Genomic DNA, 20,719 nt, shown 5'->3' with positions numbered 1-20,719 from the left:
TAATTGATGCCAGCGGTTTTCTTGTGTTCGTGCACTCTGGGGTCCCGGGAGGGAACCTGGGAGTGAGCGCTCCCGTGTGAGTTCGTGGAAGAGGGCTGCACAAGGAACAGTGGGTGTGCTGGTCATATATGTGCATTTTCTCAGACAGCACAAACCATGTGTTCCTCATTACAGCCTGAGCCATGGCCACGCTATGCTGGACCTCTGGGTAAATCTAGGAATTACTTTTTTTAAAAAAGCAGAGAATTATCTCCTTCATGTTTTCTGTGTTTGCTTCACGTTTGAAAGCAAAGACAGAGTTTCCATTTTTGCGTTGAGGACCCACTGTACCAGCTTGTGACATGTGTAAACCTGGGCTTTAATACGCTTGTGCCACCATTTTCTGAACAGTAAAATAAACACCATTTTCAGTCACCATTTTCACGGACACCCCACGTCCGTGCTCAGGGCGTCTGTACAGCTTCTAGCTTTTTATGAAGTTAACATGTTTCCCATATTAACATGCTTTTGCCATGACAGTGATGGTCCAGACTGTAGCCGTGGACCACCTGAACCTATAGGGGTGTGCAGAGGAGCAGGTCACTCACTGAGGACGCAGCGTCTAATCCACGCCCGTGTCTCAACTCCTGGTACATCTTTATTGTGCTGAGGGGCAAATCAAGAACCACAGACTCAGGCAGACAGAAGACGAGTGAGGTAACTGGAATGGAAAAGCAGGAGTCGAGCGAAGAAAAGTTTTCAGATACTTATTCGCAAATAGAAAAGAGATTTAAATTTGGGAAAATATTATAAAATACTTGCTCTTACATGCTCATCCACCAAATGTATAACCGTATCAGCAGGCAACCTGTCACCTGAAGTTCTTCCAGGGACACCCCAGCCTCTTCGCATACTTCGTTGTCATGAATGAATATACCGGGCTGCCCCGGTATTCTCTGCATATTCTCTGCAGCATGGAGAGATGATGACAACCTAAGTGAAGCATCTGAAAGAGTAACTTAGGATGAGCTCGCTTTTTATGTACTCTTCCAAGAGGATTTCCAGCGTGTTACCGTTTTCAATTATTATTCCAAAAAAAGTTGCCTTGATTCTAAAAGCAAATATAGAGAATAATGACAATCATTTATGCAGAAGATTTTACACTAGAATGTTTTAACCAACCCAGGCAGCCATCACAAAGTAACAAGTTACTCTCCATTTGCTTTATCAGTAGTTTATAGACCTGATTTCCACATGTACATTACAGCCTTCCCGGTGCAGTGGAAGAATTTCCTACATAAAGGAAAGGGTGATTAACTGCATTGAACTCATAACAAGACAGGGGTTTGAGAAATTGCTAGATTGCCTGGCATACCTGAGGGCCGGGCATACCTGCGCAGACTCTGTGCAGTCCGTTCTAAAATGGTCTGATGGCATTGTTTTCAGCACCAGCGTGTCCTCGAATTCATCCTTCTCTAGCCCTTCACACTGACTGCTAAATAAACATCTCTTGGAGTCCTTGCAACCAGAATTGTAAATCGGCACTTTGCTGCGGGAGCCTGCCGAGCTCTGGGCCCAGCTGTCCCCGTTGGAGTTAGTATCACAACGGCCCCGCATGGTTCGTTTGACAGATATTTTGGAGCACCTTCAGTGGACAGGAAGATGGGACTATCTGTCTTTAAAACTAACCAGCTAAAATCATTCTGGGAGCCTCGGTGAAGGAGACATTGAAATGTGAGCTAGCTGTTTGTTGGAAAGCCTCCCAGGGTTGCGTGTCCGCCCCCGATGGTGGTCGTGCCTCACCAGGCATGACAGGTCGTCAGTGATCAGTGACGGTCCCATGTGAGCCTTTGGCTGATGCTGCGGAGCTCGGGGCGCCCACTGCAGCAGACCCCGGTGACAGCGGCCAGGCCTCGCTGTCCCCACTGCTCTTTCCTCCTGCTCTCAGCTCAGAAGCTCGTCTTTCCGATGGATCCTCACTTGCTCGCACCCCAGTGCCTTGTTTTCTTGCTTGTCTTTTGCCGTTTCTTCTTCTGTGCAAAAAAGTGTGAGTACCGCCTCGTGTCTGGGTGGTGCGAGTAGTAAAAAATCCACCTGCCAGTGCAGGAGATGCAGCTTGGATCCCTGGTTCAGGAAGATCCCCCGGAGAAAGAAATGGCAGCCCTCTCCAGTATTCTTGCCTGGAGAATCCCATGCACAGGGGAGCCTGATGGGCTACAGTCCATGGGGTTGCAAAGAATCTCACAAGACTGAGCAACTGGGAGCATGCACGTGCGCACACACACACACACACACACACAGCTGTTGATAAAGACCATTTGTGTTCCTTTCCCACAGCAGCCTGGTCAGGGATTGCAGTCATCTCACCGTCAGGAAACTGGAGGACGTGGCAGAGACCCACACCCAGTACCTGCCTTGCACAGGCTGGACCCACTGCCCATTGGTTTGAATGACCATGACTCTGTGACGTCTCACTTGGAGGGAAGGGCAGGCTGTGAACTCTAAAGATACTGCCTGACCAAAGCAGCCGCAACCTCTACCCTGCTGGAGGGGGGAGTGAAGGCGGGCAGGAGGGTGTGTCGGCGGGGGGGTCGTGGGTACTGGCGTTTCGAATTCAGGTGACTGCATCCTTGACCACCCAGTTTGTACTCTGGGACCCTTAGAAACATCCTCAAGCCCTCCCTTCCTCCCATCGTGAAAATGAGGAGAGGGTTAAAATGAAACGTGATCCTTTTCTCAGTCTGCAGCTAGCAGGATATGGGCCCTTTTCCTTTTTTTCTTACATTGAAAAAAAAAGGCTTTATTAATCACAGATGTCTGAACTGTAAGATGAGGTCTTGAGGGCGGTTTCCCTTCTCCCAGCAGCTTGGGGCTATGTGTGTTCCTGGGTTGGAACTCTCCTATACAGGGCCAGGGGGCAGGGCTCCCCGCCCCACCTCCTCTCTTTAGCTTTTTTCTATATTTTAAGAAGAAATCTGACATGGACTTTGGGTGAACTCTGACTTCAGCAAAGAACCATCTTTGTGGGGTTGTGTTTCCTTCAAAATAAGAAAGAAACTTGATTGATTCCCCACTCAGGGCTTCAGCAGCTCACAACTGGCTGCCTCTTGTAAACACACCAGCATTTCTCTAAAAGACTGGGAGGCACTGACAGTATCTCTTTAGGCTGAAGTTTACCTTGTCCTCTTAGTGAGGGATAAGTTACTTTTAGAAACGGAGACACAGTGAGGTAATTCACTGGGTTGCCCCTCTCACCCTTCAAATGTCTAAAAATGATGTTGAGTATATGCTGATTACCCTGGTTCCTTCTTCAGTCGCTCAGTCGTGTCTCACTCTTTGTGACCTCATGGACTACAGCACATCAGTCTTCCCTGTCCTTCACCAGCTCCCAGAGTTTGCTGAAGCTCATGTCCATTGATTCGGTGATGCCGTCCAACCACCTCATCCTCTGTCGTCCCCTTCTCCTCCTGCCCTCAATCTTTCCCAGCATCAGGGTCTTTTCCAGTGAGTCGGCCCTTCTCATCAGGTGGCCAAAGTATCAGCTTCAGCATCAGTCCTTCCAATGAATATTCACGGTTGATTTCCTTTAGAATTGACTTGTTTGATCTCCTTGCAGTCCAAGGGACTCTCAAGAGTCTTCTCCAACACCACAGTTCAAAAGCATCAGTTCTTCAGTGCTCAACCTACTTTATGGTCCATCTCCCACATCCATACATATGGGAAGCCTTTAAGTTTGACTTTGTGGACCTTTGTTGGCAAAGTTACTGTGGTAGGCCTATGATGAGAAAATGGTTAATCCAAATCCCCATTTTCTGAGGACTCACAGTTTGCATGCACGTCATCTAGGGTGTTCTGTGCTACCAGGTGGTCCTGGCAGCATCTTGTGTTTGCAAATAGCACTTTACAGTTTGTAAAACTCATTCATTTCCATTCTCTCATGTAATCTTGTCATATGAGGAGGAAATTCGGATGCCAGGCTGTTGGCCTGGGTCAGGGCTGCTGAGGGGAAGAGCCAGGCTAAGCTAAGACCCAGACCTGGTGATGAGCCCAGAATCCCTCTGACATCCTCGTCCTCAGCTGATTATCCACCTGGACCTTGAGTCAGCAGAGGCTCTTCCCCCAGGCTGGAAAGAGGAAGGCACATCCCCAGCAAGGCGTGATATGAACACGGGCACCCTTGTAGACGTGGAATGTGGTGACAGGGTGGAGAGGCAGCGGTACTGAGTGTTGAGTCTGGTGTTTTTTTCCCAAGAAAGTAGAAGTTGGGGGGAAGGCAAGCGGCAGGGACTGAAGACGGAAACAGGAACGGTACGGTTTCTTTGAGTAACATGTTTTCCATCATATTTCTCGGGCAAGTTCAGTTCCACATCCTTCTTCTGCCCCCTTGCCCACACCATGGGTATGGGGGGCGGGGGTGTTGGTGTGCCCCCTGCCCTCACCACAGGCTCCTGGGCCTGACTCCACACCACAGTGAAGCATCAGATAGCACGGGCCAGTGCGGGGACAGCCGTGATCTGTGATGACCGTCTTGTAAGCACACAGTTCACAAACTCGGGAGCTGGACCACAGTTAACAGGTGTGACCTGTAAGCTCATCTCAGAGCTGGTGGGATAAAGCACCATGTCTGGACGTCACCATTCATGGGGGTCAGCGTCAGCTGTCAGAGAGTTCAGGCTGGGAAATAGCCTTCAGCTGGTAATCGATTCACTGAGTCACTAATTTCTAAACATAAACCTACTGGGCTCCAAGGATGCTGGGCAAACCAGCTGCAAACAGACCAGAGGCGGCCCCCGCCCGCGTGTCCCCTGAAGTCTGAGGCCACAGTCCTGTCCTGACAGTTGCTGTTGAGTCACTGAGTCCTCTCTGACTCTCTGTGACCCCATGGACCGTGGCCTGTTAGGCTCCTCCGTCCATGGGATTTCCCAGGCAAGAATGCTGGAGTGGGTTGCCATTCTCTTCTCCAGGGCATCTTCCCGACCCAGGGATCAAGCCCACGTCTCCTGCCAGGAAGGCGAACTCATTACCACTGAGCCACCAGGGAAGCCCGTCCTGACAGTCAGTCATCCAGCTCCAGATGCTGTCACGAAAGGGAGACACGGAGCCCTGGCCACAGGCCTCCGCCCCAGGATGACTCCTGTCGTTGGCCTGAGCCGCCCATAATCCCCACAGACAGAGAGCGGGTCCCCAGGGAAGGGGCCTGCCCAGCAGCACTTGTCCTCGGCCGGGACCTTCTGACGCAGTGTATCCAGCCACTGGGAGCTCAGCTGGGGAAGGCACCTTTGTGCAAACCAGCGACTCGGGGCCTCCCAGGGGACCACCTGAAGCTGTCACTGTGCATCACGCTTACCTGATGCTCAGTCACATCAGAGACCTCAATCCTACTTGATGCCCTTAGGACACGTTGTTTAAAAGTTGGCATCAGAGCAGTTGGTCTAGTGGTCAGAGTCTGTCCTTCAGATAACGAAAAAATAATAGGCCCTTTATTTCCTTCTTCCCTGGTGGCTCAGCTGGTAAAGAAACCGCCTGCAGTGCAGGAGACCTAGGTTCGATCCCTGGGTTGGGAAGATCCCCTAGAGAAGGCTACCCACTCCAGTATTCTGGCCTGGAGAATTCCATGGACTGTATAGTCCTTGCGGTCGCAAAGAGTCGGACATAACTGATCGACGTTCACTTTTATTTCCTTCTGTTAATGATTGACTTAAGTTTAAGTAATTTTTAAGTATTTTCAAATTCTTGATTTATGCATTATGTTATAGTCTGGTAAAAAGCGCATAAATGGACTGTTAAAATCCATTGATACGAGCAAAATGAGTCTCTAGTTGAAAACAAAAAAAATAAGATTTACTGTTTTTTTTTTTCAACTTAGAGGCTGGGTTTTGCCCAAATCAATGGATTTGTGTGTCCAGCAGTATAAAGAATTGAATATTATTGTTAAAAACAAACTGGAGAGCGAAGGAATTTATCTGTTTGTTTTAGTTTGGGGTTATTTTTTTTCATTGCTAATCCTCCGAATTGTGACTAAAGAACCAGACCTACACAAGAAGAAATACCTGCTAATCTTAGAGACAGGTAAAGAAACTTTCCCTCCACATTTTCAGGCTTCTGAAACGAAATCGTTTTCGAAGGTAAAAATTTAAAAACAGTAAAATTTCCCTCTTAGTTTGTAAATCACTGCTAGCATATTTCTGAGTCATAAATATTCCAGTTAAGTGAAATAATGTCATTAAGTGACAACAAATAGCATCTCAAGAAAAGCACCTCTGTTCCCTGGGAACGCAGTTCGTCTTCGGCGCTGGTGAGTCCTGACCTTGGACAGCTCTGCCTTCTCCTGAGTCTAAGCCGAACCACTCAGGTCTCAGCCACGTTTGTAGCGCTTGACCTGCCAACTGAGGAAAAAAATCTGTTTTGAGACTACTGCTCAAAGTGCAGCCAACCATCCTATGCACTATGCAGCTGAGCCTACACAGAGAAGCTCGGAAATGCCATCTCTAATTGTATTTCTTTTTGAGCCATTTTTATAGCCAGTAGCACCTGCATAAAAATTCATATTATGTGCTGCGTTGCTCCCATGCCACATACCCCCAAGTGCTGTCTTTTAGGCACAGAAACACATGGAAGTTGCCTTTGTTGACTTAGGCAGTGTCCCCAGCATTTCTGTTTATTTTCTTTTTAATATTTATTTTTTAATTGATGCATAGGTGATTTACAATGTTGTATTAGTTCTGGGTGATTCAGATACATATATGAACTTTATCACCTGGTGGCTCAGGCAGTAAAGTGTCTGCCTGCAATGTGGCAGATATAGGTTTGATCCCTGGGTCAGGAAGATCCCCTGGAGAATGAAATGGCAACCCACTCCAGTATTCTTGCCTGGAGAATCCCATGGACAGAGGAGCCTGGTAGGCGAGATATATATATATCCTTCTCTCTCTCTCTCTCTCTCTCTCTCTCTCTCTCTCTATATATATATATATATATATATATATATATATATATATAATGTATGTATGTGTGTGTGTGTGTGTGTATATATATATGCTCTCCCATCACTTCTGAGGTGTGAGTGTTCTGCTGATGAGTGTTAAGACCTGCGGTTGATTTGGTTTCACCTGGTGAGGCAGCCTCTGTTTTTCCTGCCTCCCTCGTCTCCTGGGGCAGAGCAGAGCTCCATCAGGATGCTCATCACGTGTTGGGGATGCCCTGCCACTTCCACCTTCACGGCTCTCTGTTTCTTTGGACTGGAATTTCTACTGTTTCCGGTCCATACTAGGTGCCTCCTATACAGCCGGCACTGTGCCAGGCCCTGGGCACACCTCGGGGGACAAGTCAGACGAGGCCCCCACCCTCTGGGAGCTTCTGTCCTTGTGAGCTCATAATGTGTTATTCAGGCCCAGCTCCAAAGGCCAGCTTCAACGCCACCTCCTCCAGGAAGGCTTCCGTGACCCCTCAACTTGATTCCCCTTCTTCTCAAACTCTTCCAGGGTTTGTACTCGCTTATAGCATGAAGGGTCACAGTTTTGCCGGAATGACGGTTGTGTGATCATTGAAAGCACTGCAGTTGGGTCCCCGGGGTGAAGTTTATTGAATTAACCCTGGTGGGTTTATTCATCTCCATCCAGTGGCAGTACCAGGCTTGGCTCTGAGTCCCAGCCATCAGTGCAGTGGAATATGTTTGTCACCTACTGGGGCCAGCCCAGCATCTTGTTAGTGTAATAGTTAGTACTTAGAAACACTTGAGCTGAATAAAGTATCACCTGACACATGGATTGTCCAAACCCTCCTCTTCCCTGGTCTCCCTGTTGTCATGGTACAGGAGACCCCAAGATCAGGGACCCTCTGTCCTGAGTCAGCCCCTGAGAAAGTCCCCAGGAAACTGACTGCAGGCGTGGGGTCAACTTGATGGCCAACTGGTTCTCCTGTCTCATCCCTGTGGCGCCTGAGGAGTACAAGGCTGACATGGGAACGTTTCAGTCACACTTAACGTCAAAATAAATAAAAATATATGCATCGAACCCAATGTCCTACATTGGCAAGTGGGTTCAGACACACATACTCACACACGGAGGGAGAAAGGGTGCTGTATTGATTAGTTCTGAGCTGAAGTCTGCCTCTGAGAAAATGTAGATTTTTAAGAATGAGCAATCCTGCTTGAAGCGCGTCATCTGTTTACAAAAGATTATACCCTCTCCACCTGCAAGGCTCGACCAAGAAGGGACAGGGCAGAGGCAGACGGTGGTGCTCCACTGTCTCGCCCGGGCGAGTGGGAAACTGCTGTCGACTCTTAGCACATATAATCACAGGATTGGGAGGAATTAACCCCCTTCTTTAGCTGCGGCACATGGGGGTCTCCAGGGCCGCAGAGGTAAATACCCCCTCAAGCACGTGTCTGTATCAAATCATCTTTTTAAAGACTGTTTTTAAGACTTCGAAAGACTGGAAGAAAATGACAAGCAGAGTAAATGATCTTCATTCTGGTCCCTAAAGAGAGGCGTTTTATTCCATTTCACGGTGGGGGTGTCCTCCCAGAGTCCAGGGCTCAGGACAGGGCCGACAGGTGTCCCAGGTCACTGGCTTTCTGTGTGTGAAGTCACATCTCCTGTCACTCCACGGAGCTATTGAGTGTCAGCTGTTACCTAAGTCTGTTCAACCGCAAAAGCGATCAGTTCAGGGTTGACTGTATTTAATTTTCAAATCCCATGAGAATGTTCATTGGGGTATATTTTCAAGTAACATCTTGGTTATTTGAGATTATTTCTTTTTTAAATGTTTTGTTTTTTTGTTCGTGGTTGTTGGTATCGACTCCAGCACCTCAAAGGAACCGTGCTGAGGCTGAGAGCAGGGGCTACACATTCGTATTTCACGGCTGGAAACAAGGGGAACCAGCCAGCTTTTACCCTTTCACACCGCGCTTTCTAGAAGGGTGCCGTTTGTCACAGTGCTGACTTACCAGGTCACATGCATGCTGAGTCATACACACGCACACACATACATATTAATATATTTAAGCATATTGCATTTTATTGCAGGTGTTTTTTTTTTGCTTCACAGAACCTGCTTTTTAAACTAATTGAAGGTTTGTGGCAACTGTATTGGGCGCGTCTGTTGGAGCCATTCTTCCAACGGCATTTGCTCACTTCATGTCTGTGTGTCACATTTTGTTGATTCTTGCAATTTTCAAACCCTCCACCAGCAAAAAGATTATGACTAACTTGAAGATTCAGATGATGGTTAGCATTTTTTTTAGCTGTAAAGTATTTTTTAGTTAAACTATATGCAGTTTTTAGATAGTGCTATTGGACACTTAAACAGTCCAATTTGGGGGGAACCAAAAATTCGTGTGACTCACTTTATTATAATAGTTACTTTATGGCGGTGCTCTGAAACCAAACCCATAACACCCCTGAGGTGTGCCTCCACTTTATTTATTAAGTGGTACTTTTATTCAGTGGGAGTGAGTCAAACTAATATATTTGTCCACCAGGATTAGTTTTTAATTTCCTTTAAATTCTTCTTTAAGCCATTCTTTCTTGGTTCTTGTCTATCAAGAAAATGGGTGGAAATAATTCAAACTATGTCCTCCAATGTCTGTGATATTTTAAGTGATAGTGACCTTATGAGTCTTTGCAGCACTGATGCTGGTCTTCAGCATGGGTGACTCGGCTTTTTTTGGGAGAGGGAGGCAGTACACCTGGAGAAAAATGATCTCTGGCAAAATTCAAGTTTGGGAACCATTTGATGAATAAGCCTGCGGGTTGGATCTCCTCTGACACCCTCATCCCCAGGGCAGAACCAGAGGGCACGGCTCCTGGCAGCCACTGAACTTAACGTTTGGCTGGGCAGTGCCCATGGTGGTGGCTTTGAAAGTGAAAAGTGAAAGTCACTCAGTTGTGTCAGACTCTTTGCCACCTCATGAACTATGCAGTCCATGGAATTCTCCAGGCCTGAATACTGGAGTGGGTAGCCTTTCCCTTCTTCGGGGGATCTTCCCAACCCAGCGATTTCAAACCCAGGTCTCCCGCATTGTAGGTGGATTCTTTATCATCTGAACCACCAGGGAAGCCCAAGAATACTGGAGTGGGTAGCCGGTTCCCAGCTCCAGAGGATCTACCCGACCCCGGGATCCAACCCAGATCTCCCACACTGCAGGCGGCTTCTTTACCAGGCCGCCAGTCACACGGGCTTCGCTCTCTCTCACCCGCAGACTCGCTGTCCGTCTCCAGCAACGACGCCAGCCCGCCCGCCTCCGTGGCCTCCCTCCAGCCCCACATGGTGGGGGCGCAGAGCTCGCCGGGCCCCAAGCGCCCGGGCAACACGCTGCGCAAGTGGCTGACGAGCCCGGTGCGGCGGCTGAGCAGCGGCAAAGCGGACGGGCACGTGAAGAAGCTGGCGCACAAGCACAAGAAAAGCCGCGAGGTCCGCAAGAGCGCCGACGCCGGCTCGCAGAAGGACTCGGACGACAGCGCGGCCACCCCGCAGGACGAGACCGTGGAAGAGGTCAGGGCCTGCAGCGTCTCCCTTGCGAGTCCTTGCGAGTCCATACGAGCAAATAACCCTCGTCTAGTTGTTTTCTGGGTGTTCCCGGAAAGGACCGGTGTCAAAGCCCCCGCAAAATGTATTTAGCAGCGTGCTGGAGCTGGGGACCCATGTGTGGCCTCTGATCAAGAGATCAGAGGACCGAGAGCCCCCCTCCCCAGGCGTGGGGGCACCCCCTGCCTGCTCCAGGAGGAAGTGGTTCCCTGCCGCCCCAGCCCCGCCCCCAGCCTCCATCACAGGCAAAGCCAGGGGTACCCCCCCACCCCAGGGATGCAGACCATCTAAGCAGTCTCTGGGTTAGCACTCAGCCGTATAGTGAGTGAGGGACAGTCACTCAGTCGTGTCCAACTCTTTGCAACCCCATGGACTGTAGTCCTCCAGGCTCTTCTGTCAATGGAATTCTCCAGGCCAGAATACTGCAGTGGGCTGCCATTTCCTCCTCCACAGCCACGCAGGGAAAGCACCAGTTTTATACTCTGAAGGACTGGGGAATGCCTGCATCCTCCAGTATTTCCACTACCAGACCTGCCCCCATATTCATGTACTGACCTCTTGTCCTGAGTAGAAAACATCCAGTTACTTTGTTAAGCCAGTAGTAGACACTGGATTATTCCCATGTCATCAAAGATAAATGTATGTAGGCCAGCCAGGAATTATTTTTAATTTCCTTTGGAGGTGAGGGACCTTAAAATTACATTGTAAGGAATGGTATTTTTTCATGATCCCCAAGATGGGTCTTCAGTAATGTGGTGTTAGTGAGGAGCCCTCAGAGTTTTTAATGAGGACCCGCATCCCCCCGTTCCCCACGGACTCAGAAAGACAAAGGCAGAGCGAATGGGGGAGGAGGACAAGATTGGTCTTGTTTAATTTATTTTGCAGATGTGTGGTTTCTGCTGCTTTTTTCCTGGGCCTGTTTATGCTGTGGGTTTTCACTGGAGCATATGATTCATTTATGTCCTCATCTATCTGTTTAATATACTGGGTCCTCCTAATAGAAGTAAAAAACTGAAGTTTGTTTTTAGTAAAAGTAAGACTAGGGGAAAATGAATGAACTACTTCATTCTTAAAATATACCTTGAATTGTATTTTTCTTTATGCTCTCATGATTTCAGTGAGTTTTATTTGAGCAAAAAGTAGCAAAATAGTAAAATATGAGACCAGAGAAATGGAAGGTGATGGTTCACATTTTTGAACCTTTTTTAAAAATTAGCCTCTTGAAGATAAGACATGTTCAGAGCCTAACGGTTGACGTCGGCAGTCCCTTCGCAGACACTCCCGGGCCCTGTCCTTGTCCAGCCGGCGGGCGAGGGAGCTCACACACTTGGAGGAGTCCAAGTTCCCATCAGGGCTGGAAGGGGCTTGTGCCTGGTTTCTGCTCTCAGTTTCCACCTCCTGTGAACCCCCGAGGGCTCAGTTTCTATGCCCGGACGCTGACACTCAGGGCCAGGCTCTCACAGGCGAATGTCGCTCTGGTTTCAGAGAGGCCGGAACGAGGGCCTGAGCAGTGGCACGCTCTCCAAGTCCTCGTCCTCGGGCATGCAGAGCTGCGGAGAGGAAGAAGGGGAGGAGGGGGCTGACGCCGTGCCCCTGCCGCCCCCCATGGCCATCCAGCAGCACAGCCTGCTCCAGCCGGACTCCCAGGACGACAAGGTAAGGGGGCCGTGGCCGCCTCGAGCCAGGAGAGGGCCCAGCGGTTCACTCCTGTGCCCCAGCGTCAGGGCTGGACACAGAGAGTGACCCGGGCTGCGAAAAGGTGTCTGCAACACGTACTGGTTTTCCAGGCCAACTTCTGCCCGCCTTCACCTGCAGAGCCTAGATAACATAGGCCGTGCATTTAGACTAGGCTGTAGGAACACTTGCAGTCTCCCCTACACGTGTGCTTGCAGAAGGACCTTCAGTGCATTTTTAACGGATGCTTTCCTAATCGCTGCCTATCAAGTCAGTTTAATTTTTCTCACTGTCCTGACCAGGGTCCCTGAGTGGACAGTCAGAGAAATCTCTGTCCCGCCTGTGTGCGTGGTTACGTCCCAGACACACACGAGCCCACCTGGTTGTCTGTGTCAGGCGTCTCTGCACGCAGGTGTGGTTTTCAGATGAGACTGTATGGCTCTCCAGTTCCTTTTTTCCAACACGGCCAACATCTGGATCAGACCGGAGTTTGTCAAAGCTCAGGAGTCAGTTCAAAGCCACGAGTCTCCTCTCTGGATGTATGCAGAGGCTTCGGGCCAAGTAAACCTTCATTTTTTGCTTTCTGGGTTTTCCTGAGTTTTTACAGAATCTAAAATTATTTTGTGCCTCCCAGCGGTAGAACCCTAAAATACCAAGAAAGAAACCTGATAACTGGCTTGTACAACCTCTCACGTTCCAGCCCAGCCTGCTTCTCCAAACTGGCAGGTGTTGAAAACCACACTATGAAGTCATTACTGGTGATTTTTTTTTTTTGGCAGAGACCAAGTTTTCTGAATAAAACAGACGTTTTCATCAGTTTTTCCCCGTCTTCACTTTTTTCCTTCCCTGACTCCCTCCTCCATGCTGACACGGTCCCCACTCGCTGGATGGCCCATGGGTGCTGACCCAGGCTCCGTCCAGCCCAGTGATTGACGGCCCTGAGTCTTAACCTCAGGCCCCTCCGCCGTAGAACCCTGCCGCCACCTCCGCCAGGCCTCTCAGCGCGCAGTGGGTCTTGGCAGAGGCAGGTAGCTTGGGTTTCAGTCCGGAGTCTGGGGGTCATCCGAGGCGCAGACCCCATGCTGCAGCGGGGCAGGGTGGCCTGAGATGAGAGAAGCTCACCTCTCACTGCCCAGAACAGACCCACCTCCAGGCAGCAGGGCTCTGACAGTTCCTTAGTGATTTTGCAGCATTCTAAGCCATACCTTTCTGAAGGCAGAAAACTAAAATTGCGAAAATCTGAATGGTTAGCCGAACAGTGAGGTGCCAGGCCTGGTTGGCCTATTCACCAAACCAGGAGGGTGTTTTTCTCCATTTAAAGTGTGGATGGCACTATATTCTTCCGATTGCTAAAATCACTTACTGGTTATTGTATGACCTCATTGGGTATTATCCATAGAAGTTCTTCTTTTACAAAAATCGATAGTGATGTTCCCAGAGAGTATATTATCTTGTGACTAATATTTTGTTTTGTTCTGTTCTCTCTTTTTGTAAACTTTCACTGCAGCATTATGTTGACTTGTGTTCTGTGTCTGTTCTGGCTCAGTTTCCTTACCTCTCCATTTGAATTTTTTTTCCTTGTTTTCTTCACCTCATTTTCCAGATTTCATTAGACCAAGCCAACATTTGTTTTGCCAAGTGCATATCTGGATCCACATTGTAACTGCCTCGTTGTAAACGTATAGATCCGTATGTGTCTGCCGTGAACCATGCATCGTTAGGACAGCTAGCCGTGTGTCGCATGCATCTCTGCTGTCCTTAATATGAAGCAAGGTTCATATTACACCCCTCTTCTAGTTTCCAGTAAATTAACGGTGCGAGTAATCTGCAAACACAGCGTGTTTGCTAATTACTGAAACTTGAGCTCAGTAGCCCCTCCCCCAGACCCCTTACCTGTCCACCCTGTACACCCCGACTCTAGCCGTAAATGACATCCAATAGCTTGTGAGGCCACAGAGCTCCTGTCCTCTGCACTAATCATTGGGGAAATGGATGGCACAGAAAATGGTGAGCTTGTCCCCCTCCTCCCTGTCTGGTCAGTGCTCCTGGCTCCTTTCCTTTCCTTCCTTCTTTCTTTGAACCCCATCCACACAGTAAAGCCATTTTTAGTATCTTGTTTTTGGTTCCCAATTCTTTGAAGGATTCATTCACTAGCCCTTAAGCCTGTCACTCTTCTGTTGATCTCCGTCTTTCCCTCTTTAGCCAGTAGCCTAGCCAGCAGTTGCAAAAAAAAGTTAGAATCCTCCCCCATGCCCAGTCACCTCTTTGAGAAACATTCTGATGGGACATGGCTGCAGATTAAAACCAGACTCTGTCTGCTTTCCACATGTATCCCAGACAGGTCTTATTTAGTGTTTCATGTCAGAATATTGTAAATTTTAAAAGATGGCTTTAAATAAATGCAAACAAAGACAAACTCGTGGTCTTTTGGTCTGGAATTACTTTTAAAAAGAGGCTGAGCTTGCAGGAGAATTTTCCATCTGTCCAGTGACTAACACGAGGCATCCCCCTCCCCCCTCTCTTTTTCTCAACTTCCTCTCTAGGCCTCCTCTCGGTTATTAGTCCGCCCCACCAGCTCCGAAACGCCGAGCGCAGCCGAGCTTGTCAGCGCAATCGAGGAACTCGTGAAAAGCAAGATGGTAAGGTCTCCCAGGGGCTCAGGCCTCCGGGCTGGAAGCGGCTCATGGAGCACTGGGGGGCGGGGGTGGGCACGGGTGGCCTCACAGGTGCGTCTCTAGTCTGCAGGATGGATCCTCAGGTTCAGTAACTGGCTTGAAGACTCACAGAGCTTAGCGAAGCCACAGTTGCTGTTCATTACTGTGAAAGGGTGGAGGTGAAGGTCCGCCAGGGAGGTTGTGCAGGGGCGGGCCCGGGAAGCTCAGTCCAGGCCACCCTTGTCCTCTCCCCATGGAATCAGGTGCCCAGTGCTGGCCTCTCCCAGCACCGCACGGTGTGTGAGGATACCTGCAGGGTAACGCCAGCAAGGGACACCGCCGCCCACCCCTCCCAACCCCACTCTCCGGCCTTGGTGGTCAGAGTCTTTATTTGGGCTCCATCACATACACAAGGTTGACCCCTCACGTGGCTCACCCCATCCCCTGCTCCTCTGGAGATCAAGATAGCACGTGACCCAAAGCCCCCACCAAAAGTCACACAGTGAGTATAGACCGTCTATCTGAAGCCAGTACCCCCAGGTAGACAGACTTCATCAGGCAGGACATGCCAGGGGCTTAGAGGGCCCTCCCAGGAGCCACGGTCAGCCCTTTCCTGCACCCACATGGTCTGCAGTGCGGGCATCTCATAGCCAGTGTGGTCAGTTCCATTCTCGTGGGTCGTTGGTATCGCAGGTACCACTGGGAGTCTCTCGCTGTCTGAGACCATTCACTTGGGTCTGCAGTGTATGAGGGAGAAGGGTTTGCGTTGCTGTGTCAGGGCTTTATTCTCTTAGTCACCTCATGTTCCCAGTGGGTCAGCGTGGCTTCATTTAATAAAAGCCCCAAATCAGATGTTGATTATTTGAAGTTAGGTATGCATTGTTTCTGACTGATTCAGATCAGTAAATTTCTTTTTCTTAAGTTTTCCTATGAAATAGAGAAACCAGTAATGGTAACAGCTTTTTAGACTAGTATACCTCCTATCTTACTACATCTTTTAAAAGTCACCACTCCTAAAATAAAAGCCCGCAGTAACCACTGTGGAACAGTTTGGTATGCTTCCCTCCCAACGCTTTCTCTGTGTATACTCCCCTCGACAGCTCTGTGAGGGGGGCACATACTACCGTGTTCTCATTTTACAGATGAGAAAACTGAGGCACACGGAGTGTGTGAAAACTTGACCAGCTGATAAAGGGACAGAGGTCTATTATAATTTATTTAAATAAATTCATTATATATATAGATAGATAGATTTATCATTTACAGTTTTCATTTCTGTTAATTGTTCAGTCACAAAGTCATGTCCGACTCTTTGCAACCGCATGGACTGCAGCGTGTATCTCTGCATGAATATTCATGCTAATTACATGTGTGATTATAATTACATGTAAATATACTTATAGGGTAAATTTTTAGCACTGGAATTGCTAGATAAAAGGAAATACAGTTGACCCTTCAATAGTCCCAGTTTGGATTTCACAGATCCACTTACAGATTTTCTTCAACAGTGAATACTAGAGAACAGCATAGTGTGCAGTGGGTTAATCTGCACGTGTGGAACCACAAATTGAGGGACCACGTACAGAGGGCTGGTATCCCAGCCCCTGTGTTGTTCACGGGCTAACTGCACTTCTTTAAAGTTAGAAATTTATCTTCCAAAGCTAGTACTAACTAGGTACGGTGTGTGTATATATATATGTAACACTCCAGTTTCTTCTCCCACCCACCCCTAAGCAGCTGGTGCTGAGGCTGGTTGCTTTGGTCAAATGGGAATTACATCCAGAATCCAGACTGACAGGTATTGGCCCCTACCCCTGCCTGGGTGGTGGTGGGCTTTGAGTTTAGACAGAAAGGCTGCAAGGACTTGGTAGATAAGTCAAGAATTTAACTCCACTTGGTCAGAAATTTGGGATCATGTCAGTATGAATGGAGCTTAGCCACATCCTGCCTGTCTCTTTGAGAAGCAAGTTGATTGATGGTCTAAAAAGATGCTCAAATAATACTGAATTGAGTTTTCAGGCATCCTTAAACATTTTAGAAACAGCCATTTATACACATCAGTTATAGGATCATTAAAGCCATGCTTGTCTAATAACTGAAATTGTTCTCCCAAGGAATGTTTTGAGACAGCACTCCGTCAACCTGCTAGTCATTGTTCTGCAGCTGTTTGAAGGGATTCCATTGTGAGTGGGTTGAGACTGATGTATCATAAATTCAGATGAAGAGAAGTTCTATGCATGTCTCTCAGCTCTCAGTGGTTTATTCCCCCTTTTTAGCTTTGAAGAATTAAACTCTATCCGTTGAAATTGAATTATTTCTGCTCATGACTCTTCTGAAGTGAATGGGCATAAAGCTGTTGGCAGGGTGGAAAAGGCGTGGGTTTGGAATCAGAGATGTAGGTTCAGGTTCTCCTACTGTCTGCTTCAGCCTCCCAGCTGGAAGGTGGGGTTTGTAAACCCAGCGCTGTTTGATAAGCTCCAGCCAAGCTCCCTCCACCCGAGCACTCCACTTGTACCTTCTGTCCCCGTTGGAGAACCACATTTTTGCTTTTTATGGTGGACTCGCTGCTCCTTCATTCTCCATGGAATGTAATCTGGACTGCGCCCTCTCTGTCTGGCTCAAGGGAACATAGCTCTGCTTGGTTTGGTGTGACTAATCCTCAAACGAGAACTGCTTTTGCCGATAAAACTGCTAGTGAATCATCTGAACATCCTTCCCTGCCGCCGCCTGCTCCCCGTGACTCTGCGTTACTCCTGCACGGCTCACGGGTGCCATGTCACCCCTGTTTGTTTTCCTGCGGGCGATCTCTTAGGCTGTCGTGACTTTGTAATCAGACTGAAACACTGAATTGTTAGCCCTGCCAAGCCGTGTGTGCGGTGGACTCGAGAGGTGATGGGAGAAGGTGTCCTGCCGTCGTGCCATCTGTTTTCAGGGAGCTGACTCTCCTCACCCCCCAAGCCCTTCCCTGAAATTCACTTCTCTCTCCACCTCCACGTTCCTGATGAGGGAAGCGTGGGCAGGGGGCGACAGCAGCTAACAGCCCCAGGAACTGCAGCTGACTTTGGGGCTTTCTTCCCTCCGTTGATCTGCGTATAAAGAGAAACCCAAGAAAGAATGAGAATAAGTGAAACAAACATGTAACTCAAGATAATAGAACAGCACAATTTGTTTTTGGAAAAAAGCAGACTGAATTCACAGAGGTAAAAGCAAAAATTAATGAGCTGGAAAACAGAAAAAGGGAATAATAACACCAAAGATTTGTTTTTTTCAAAGCATACAGACTTCAGGTAACCTTCGCAAAAAAAAAAACCACCCAAAAAAAACCCAGATTCACAACATAAGAATCTGTAAAGAAAAGATCAGCGAGAATTGAAATAATCGTGACGCGTTACCTTGTTCACCTCTTTGAAAGTAAATTTGAAAACCTGGGATGAAGTGGGCAGTTGCTTAAGAAAATACAGTTTACCAGTGTTAACTTCAGAGGAGTCGTGGGTGTTTGTGCTCAGTCGTGTCCAACTCTGTGACCTCACGGACCGCCAGGCCCCTCTGTCCATGGGATTCTCCAGGCAGGAATGCTGGAGAGGTGAAAGGTTGTTGCTGAACGATAAGACGCGGGATTCTTGGCCTCCGGAGGAGACGAATTCAATCCGGGGCCAGAGACGAGGCTGGATCGCTCAGAGCTTTTGTGTAATAAAGTTTTATTAAAGTATAGAGAAAGCTTCTGACATAGGCATCAGAAGGGGGCAAAAGAGTACCCCCCTCCTAGTCTTTAGCTGTATGTTATATAGTCACTCACAGTCTGTTAATGAAATGAAAGGAATGTCATAAAATTTAGAATGGCATCAGATAATTCATCCCAGGCCATAAAACGATTGACTTGAATCTTGTAGAAGGGCAGAATACCAACAAATAGTTCCGTTTACATAGATTAGGGGAACAATACCTGAGTAAGTAAGTTAGGCCGTTTGGCGGAACCAACTTGAAGATAGAGTCTGGGGTTCATTAACATAGCTTAAGACAACATTTCCATACGAAAAAGAAATGTATTGGTTAACTCAAAGTTTGAGAGTAGTTAGCTTTAGGTGAGACCAGGTGTCATGGCAACACAGAATGTTAAGAGAAACCTCCTTTTAAATTTGTATAGAGAAGGAAAAACAGATTGCTGGTTTGTTTCTTCCTGCCGTTTAAGAGAGATAAAAATGTCTGGCACTTACAGCCTCTTTTCTCCATTTGGAGACCCCTGGCCTTCCTGCCTGTTACCCTCTCAGAGGGTTGCCATTTCCTTCTCCAGGGGGGGTCTCCCCGACCCAGGGATCGAACCTGTGTCTCTTGCATTTCCTGTGTAGGTGGGCAGGTTATTTACCACTGAGGCACCCAGGAAGCCCTCTGAAGAGTTAGGTCTACATAGATATTCTCCTTTCATTTAAGGAATAGGGAAAGTTGATAAGAACCTACCCACAAAAACCCACCAAACCCAGAGACCTTCAGAAATAATTCGTCCAAAACAGATTTCCGTTCTGGGACAGCGCTCGTGCCGTTTTACTCTAGCACAGTTGCCAGAAGGGGCCGCTGGGCGGCTGGGGGTGGACGTCACAAATGTGAGCGCGGCCTCGGGGGCGTCTGCACGCTCCATGTGGCTGCCGGGTCCAGAGGGGCCTCACGGGCATCCATGGAGTCCAGTGCCTCCCCAGCCGGCTTCTGTGTGGAGGGCCCTCTGCCGCCTTTCTTTCCTGTCTCTCCTCACCCTTGAAGTGACCGTCATTAAATCTAACGAGCTTCAGTGTCCTCCCAATCCGGCCAGCAGACAGCACTGCTCCTCCCTCCCAGCATCCTCCAACCTCCTGGCCGAGATCAGCCTCCGGGACCCGCACGCGTGGACCAGGCCCTGCTGCCGCACGTGTGCTTCCAGTCGAGGTCAAGAGCTGTTTACTTAAAAATAAGAATGCTGTGTGCTCACCGAGCCCCGTTCCTGAATGTCTCTTCATTCACTGAGAGCAGGAGTCGGTGTGTTTGCCCAGCTCCATGGGTTTGATGAACAAGACTGCAGGAACAGACTCGGTGTCCTCAAAGCTAGGCTTGGTGAGGACGCCAGCTTCAGCCTGTCACTTACTGGGAAACAGGACAAGTATTAGAGGTTTTAGTTTGGTAGGAAATATTAAGTTCTTGTAGTTTGTATCAGGCTTTTTGTTTGAAGAGAAATCGCATTTTCCCCAGTTACATTGCTTAAATACCTCTTGATCACCTATATGTCCAGCTGTGTCGCTGTGGGAGTTTCAGAAGAACTGTCATCTATTGGCAGATGATGTGAACTGACAAGGGATTAATCTCCAAAATATACAAACAGCTCATTCAGCTCAATATCAAAAAAATAAACAACCCAATCGAAAAATGAGTAGAAGACCTAGACAATCATTTCTCCAAAGAAGACATACAGGTGGGCCATGGGCACATGAAAAGATGCTCAGCATCGCTAATCATCAGACAAGTGAAAATCAAAACTACACTGAGGTGTCACCTCACACCATTCAGAATGACCATCATTGAAAAATCAGCAAATGCTGAATGCTGGAGAGGGTGTGGAGAAAAGGGAACCTTCTTACACTATTGGTGGGAATGTAATTTGGTACAGCCACTATGGAGAACAGTATGGAGGTTTTTTAAAAAACTAAAAATAGAGCTACCACATGATCCAGCTCCTGGGCATGTATCCAGAAAAGATGAAAGCTCTTAATTTGAAAAGATACATGCACTCTAATGTCCGTAGCAGCACTGTTTACAATAGCCAAGACATAGAAGCAACCCACCTGTCCACTGACAGATGGGTATGTATACCCACACACACACGATGGACTGTTACTCAGCCATTGAAAAAGAATGAAATAATG

The 20,719-nt window shown here is 48.2% G+C and overlaps 1 protein-coding gene across 2 annotated transcripts in view; it reads left to right on the top strand.

The window, feature by feature from the left end:
- Positions 1-20,719, top strand: part of TRIO (trio Rho guanine nucleotide exchange factor) — a 353,621-nt gene that overhangs the window by 297,584 nt on the left and 35,318 nt on the right. For both annotated transcript variants that reach the window (XM_061129325.1, XM_061129326.1), the window contains exons 35-37: positions 10,181-10,473; positions 11,992-12,162; positions 14,724-14,819. In XM_061129325.1, the coding sequence (XP_060985308.1) occupies positions 10,181-10,473; positions 11,992-12,162; positions 14,724-14,819 (560 nt within the window). The remainder of the gene's footprint in view (positions 1-10,180; positions 10,474-11,991; positions 12,163-14,723; positions 14,820-20,719) is intronic.

This window comes from Dama dama, chromosome 25, assembly GCF_033118175.1.
Source record: "Dama dama isolate Ldn47 chromosome 25, ASM3311817v1, whole genome shotgun sequence".
Classification (NCBI taxonomy): domain Eukaryota; kingdom Metazoa; phylum Chordata; class Mammalia; order Artiodactyla; family Cervidae; genus Dama; species Dama dama.
Note: the sequence above shows the minus strand (reverse complement) of the source record. Positions and strands in the feature narration are given on the sequence as shown.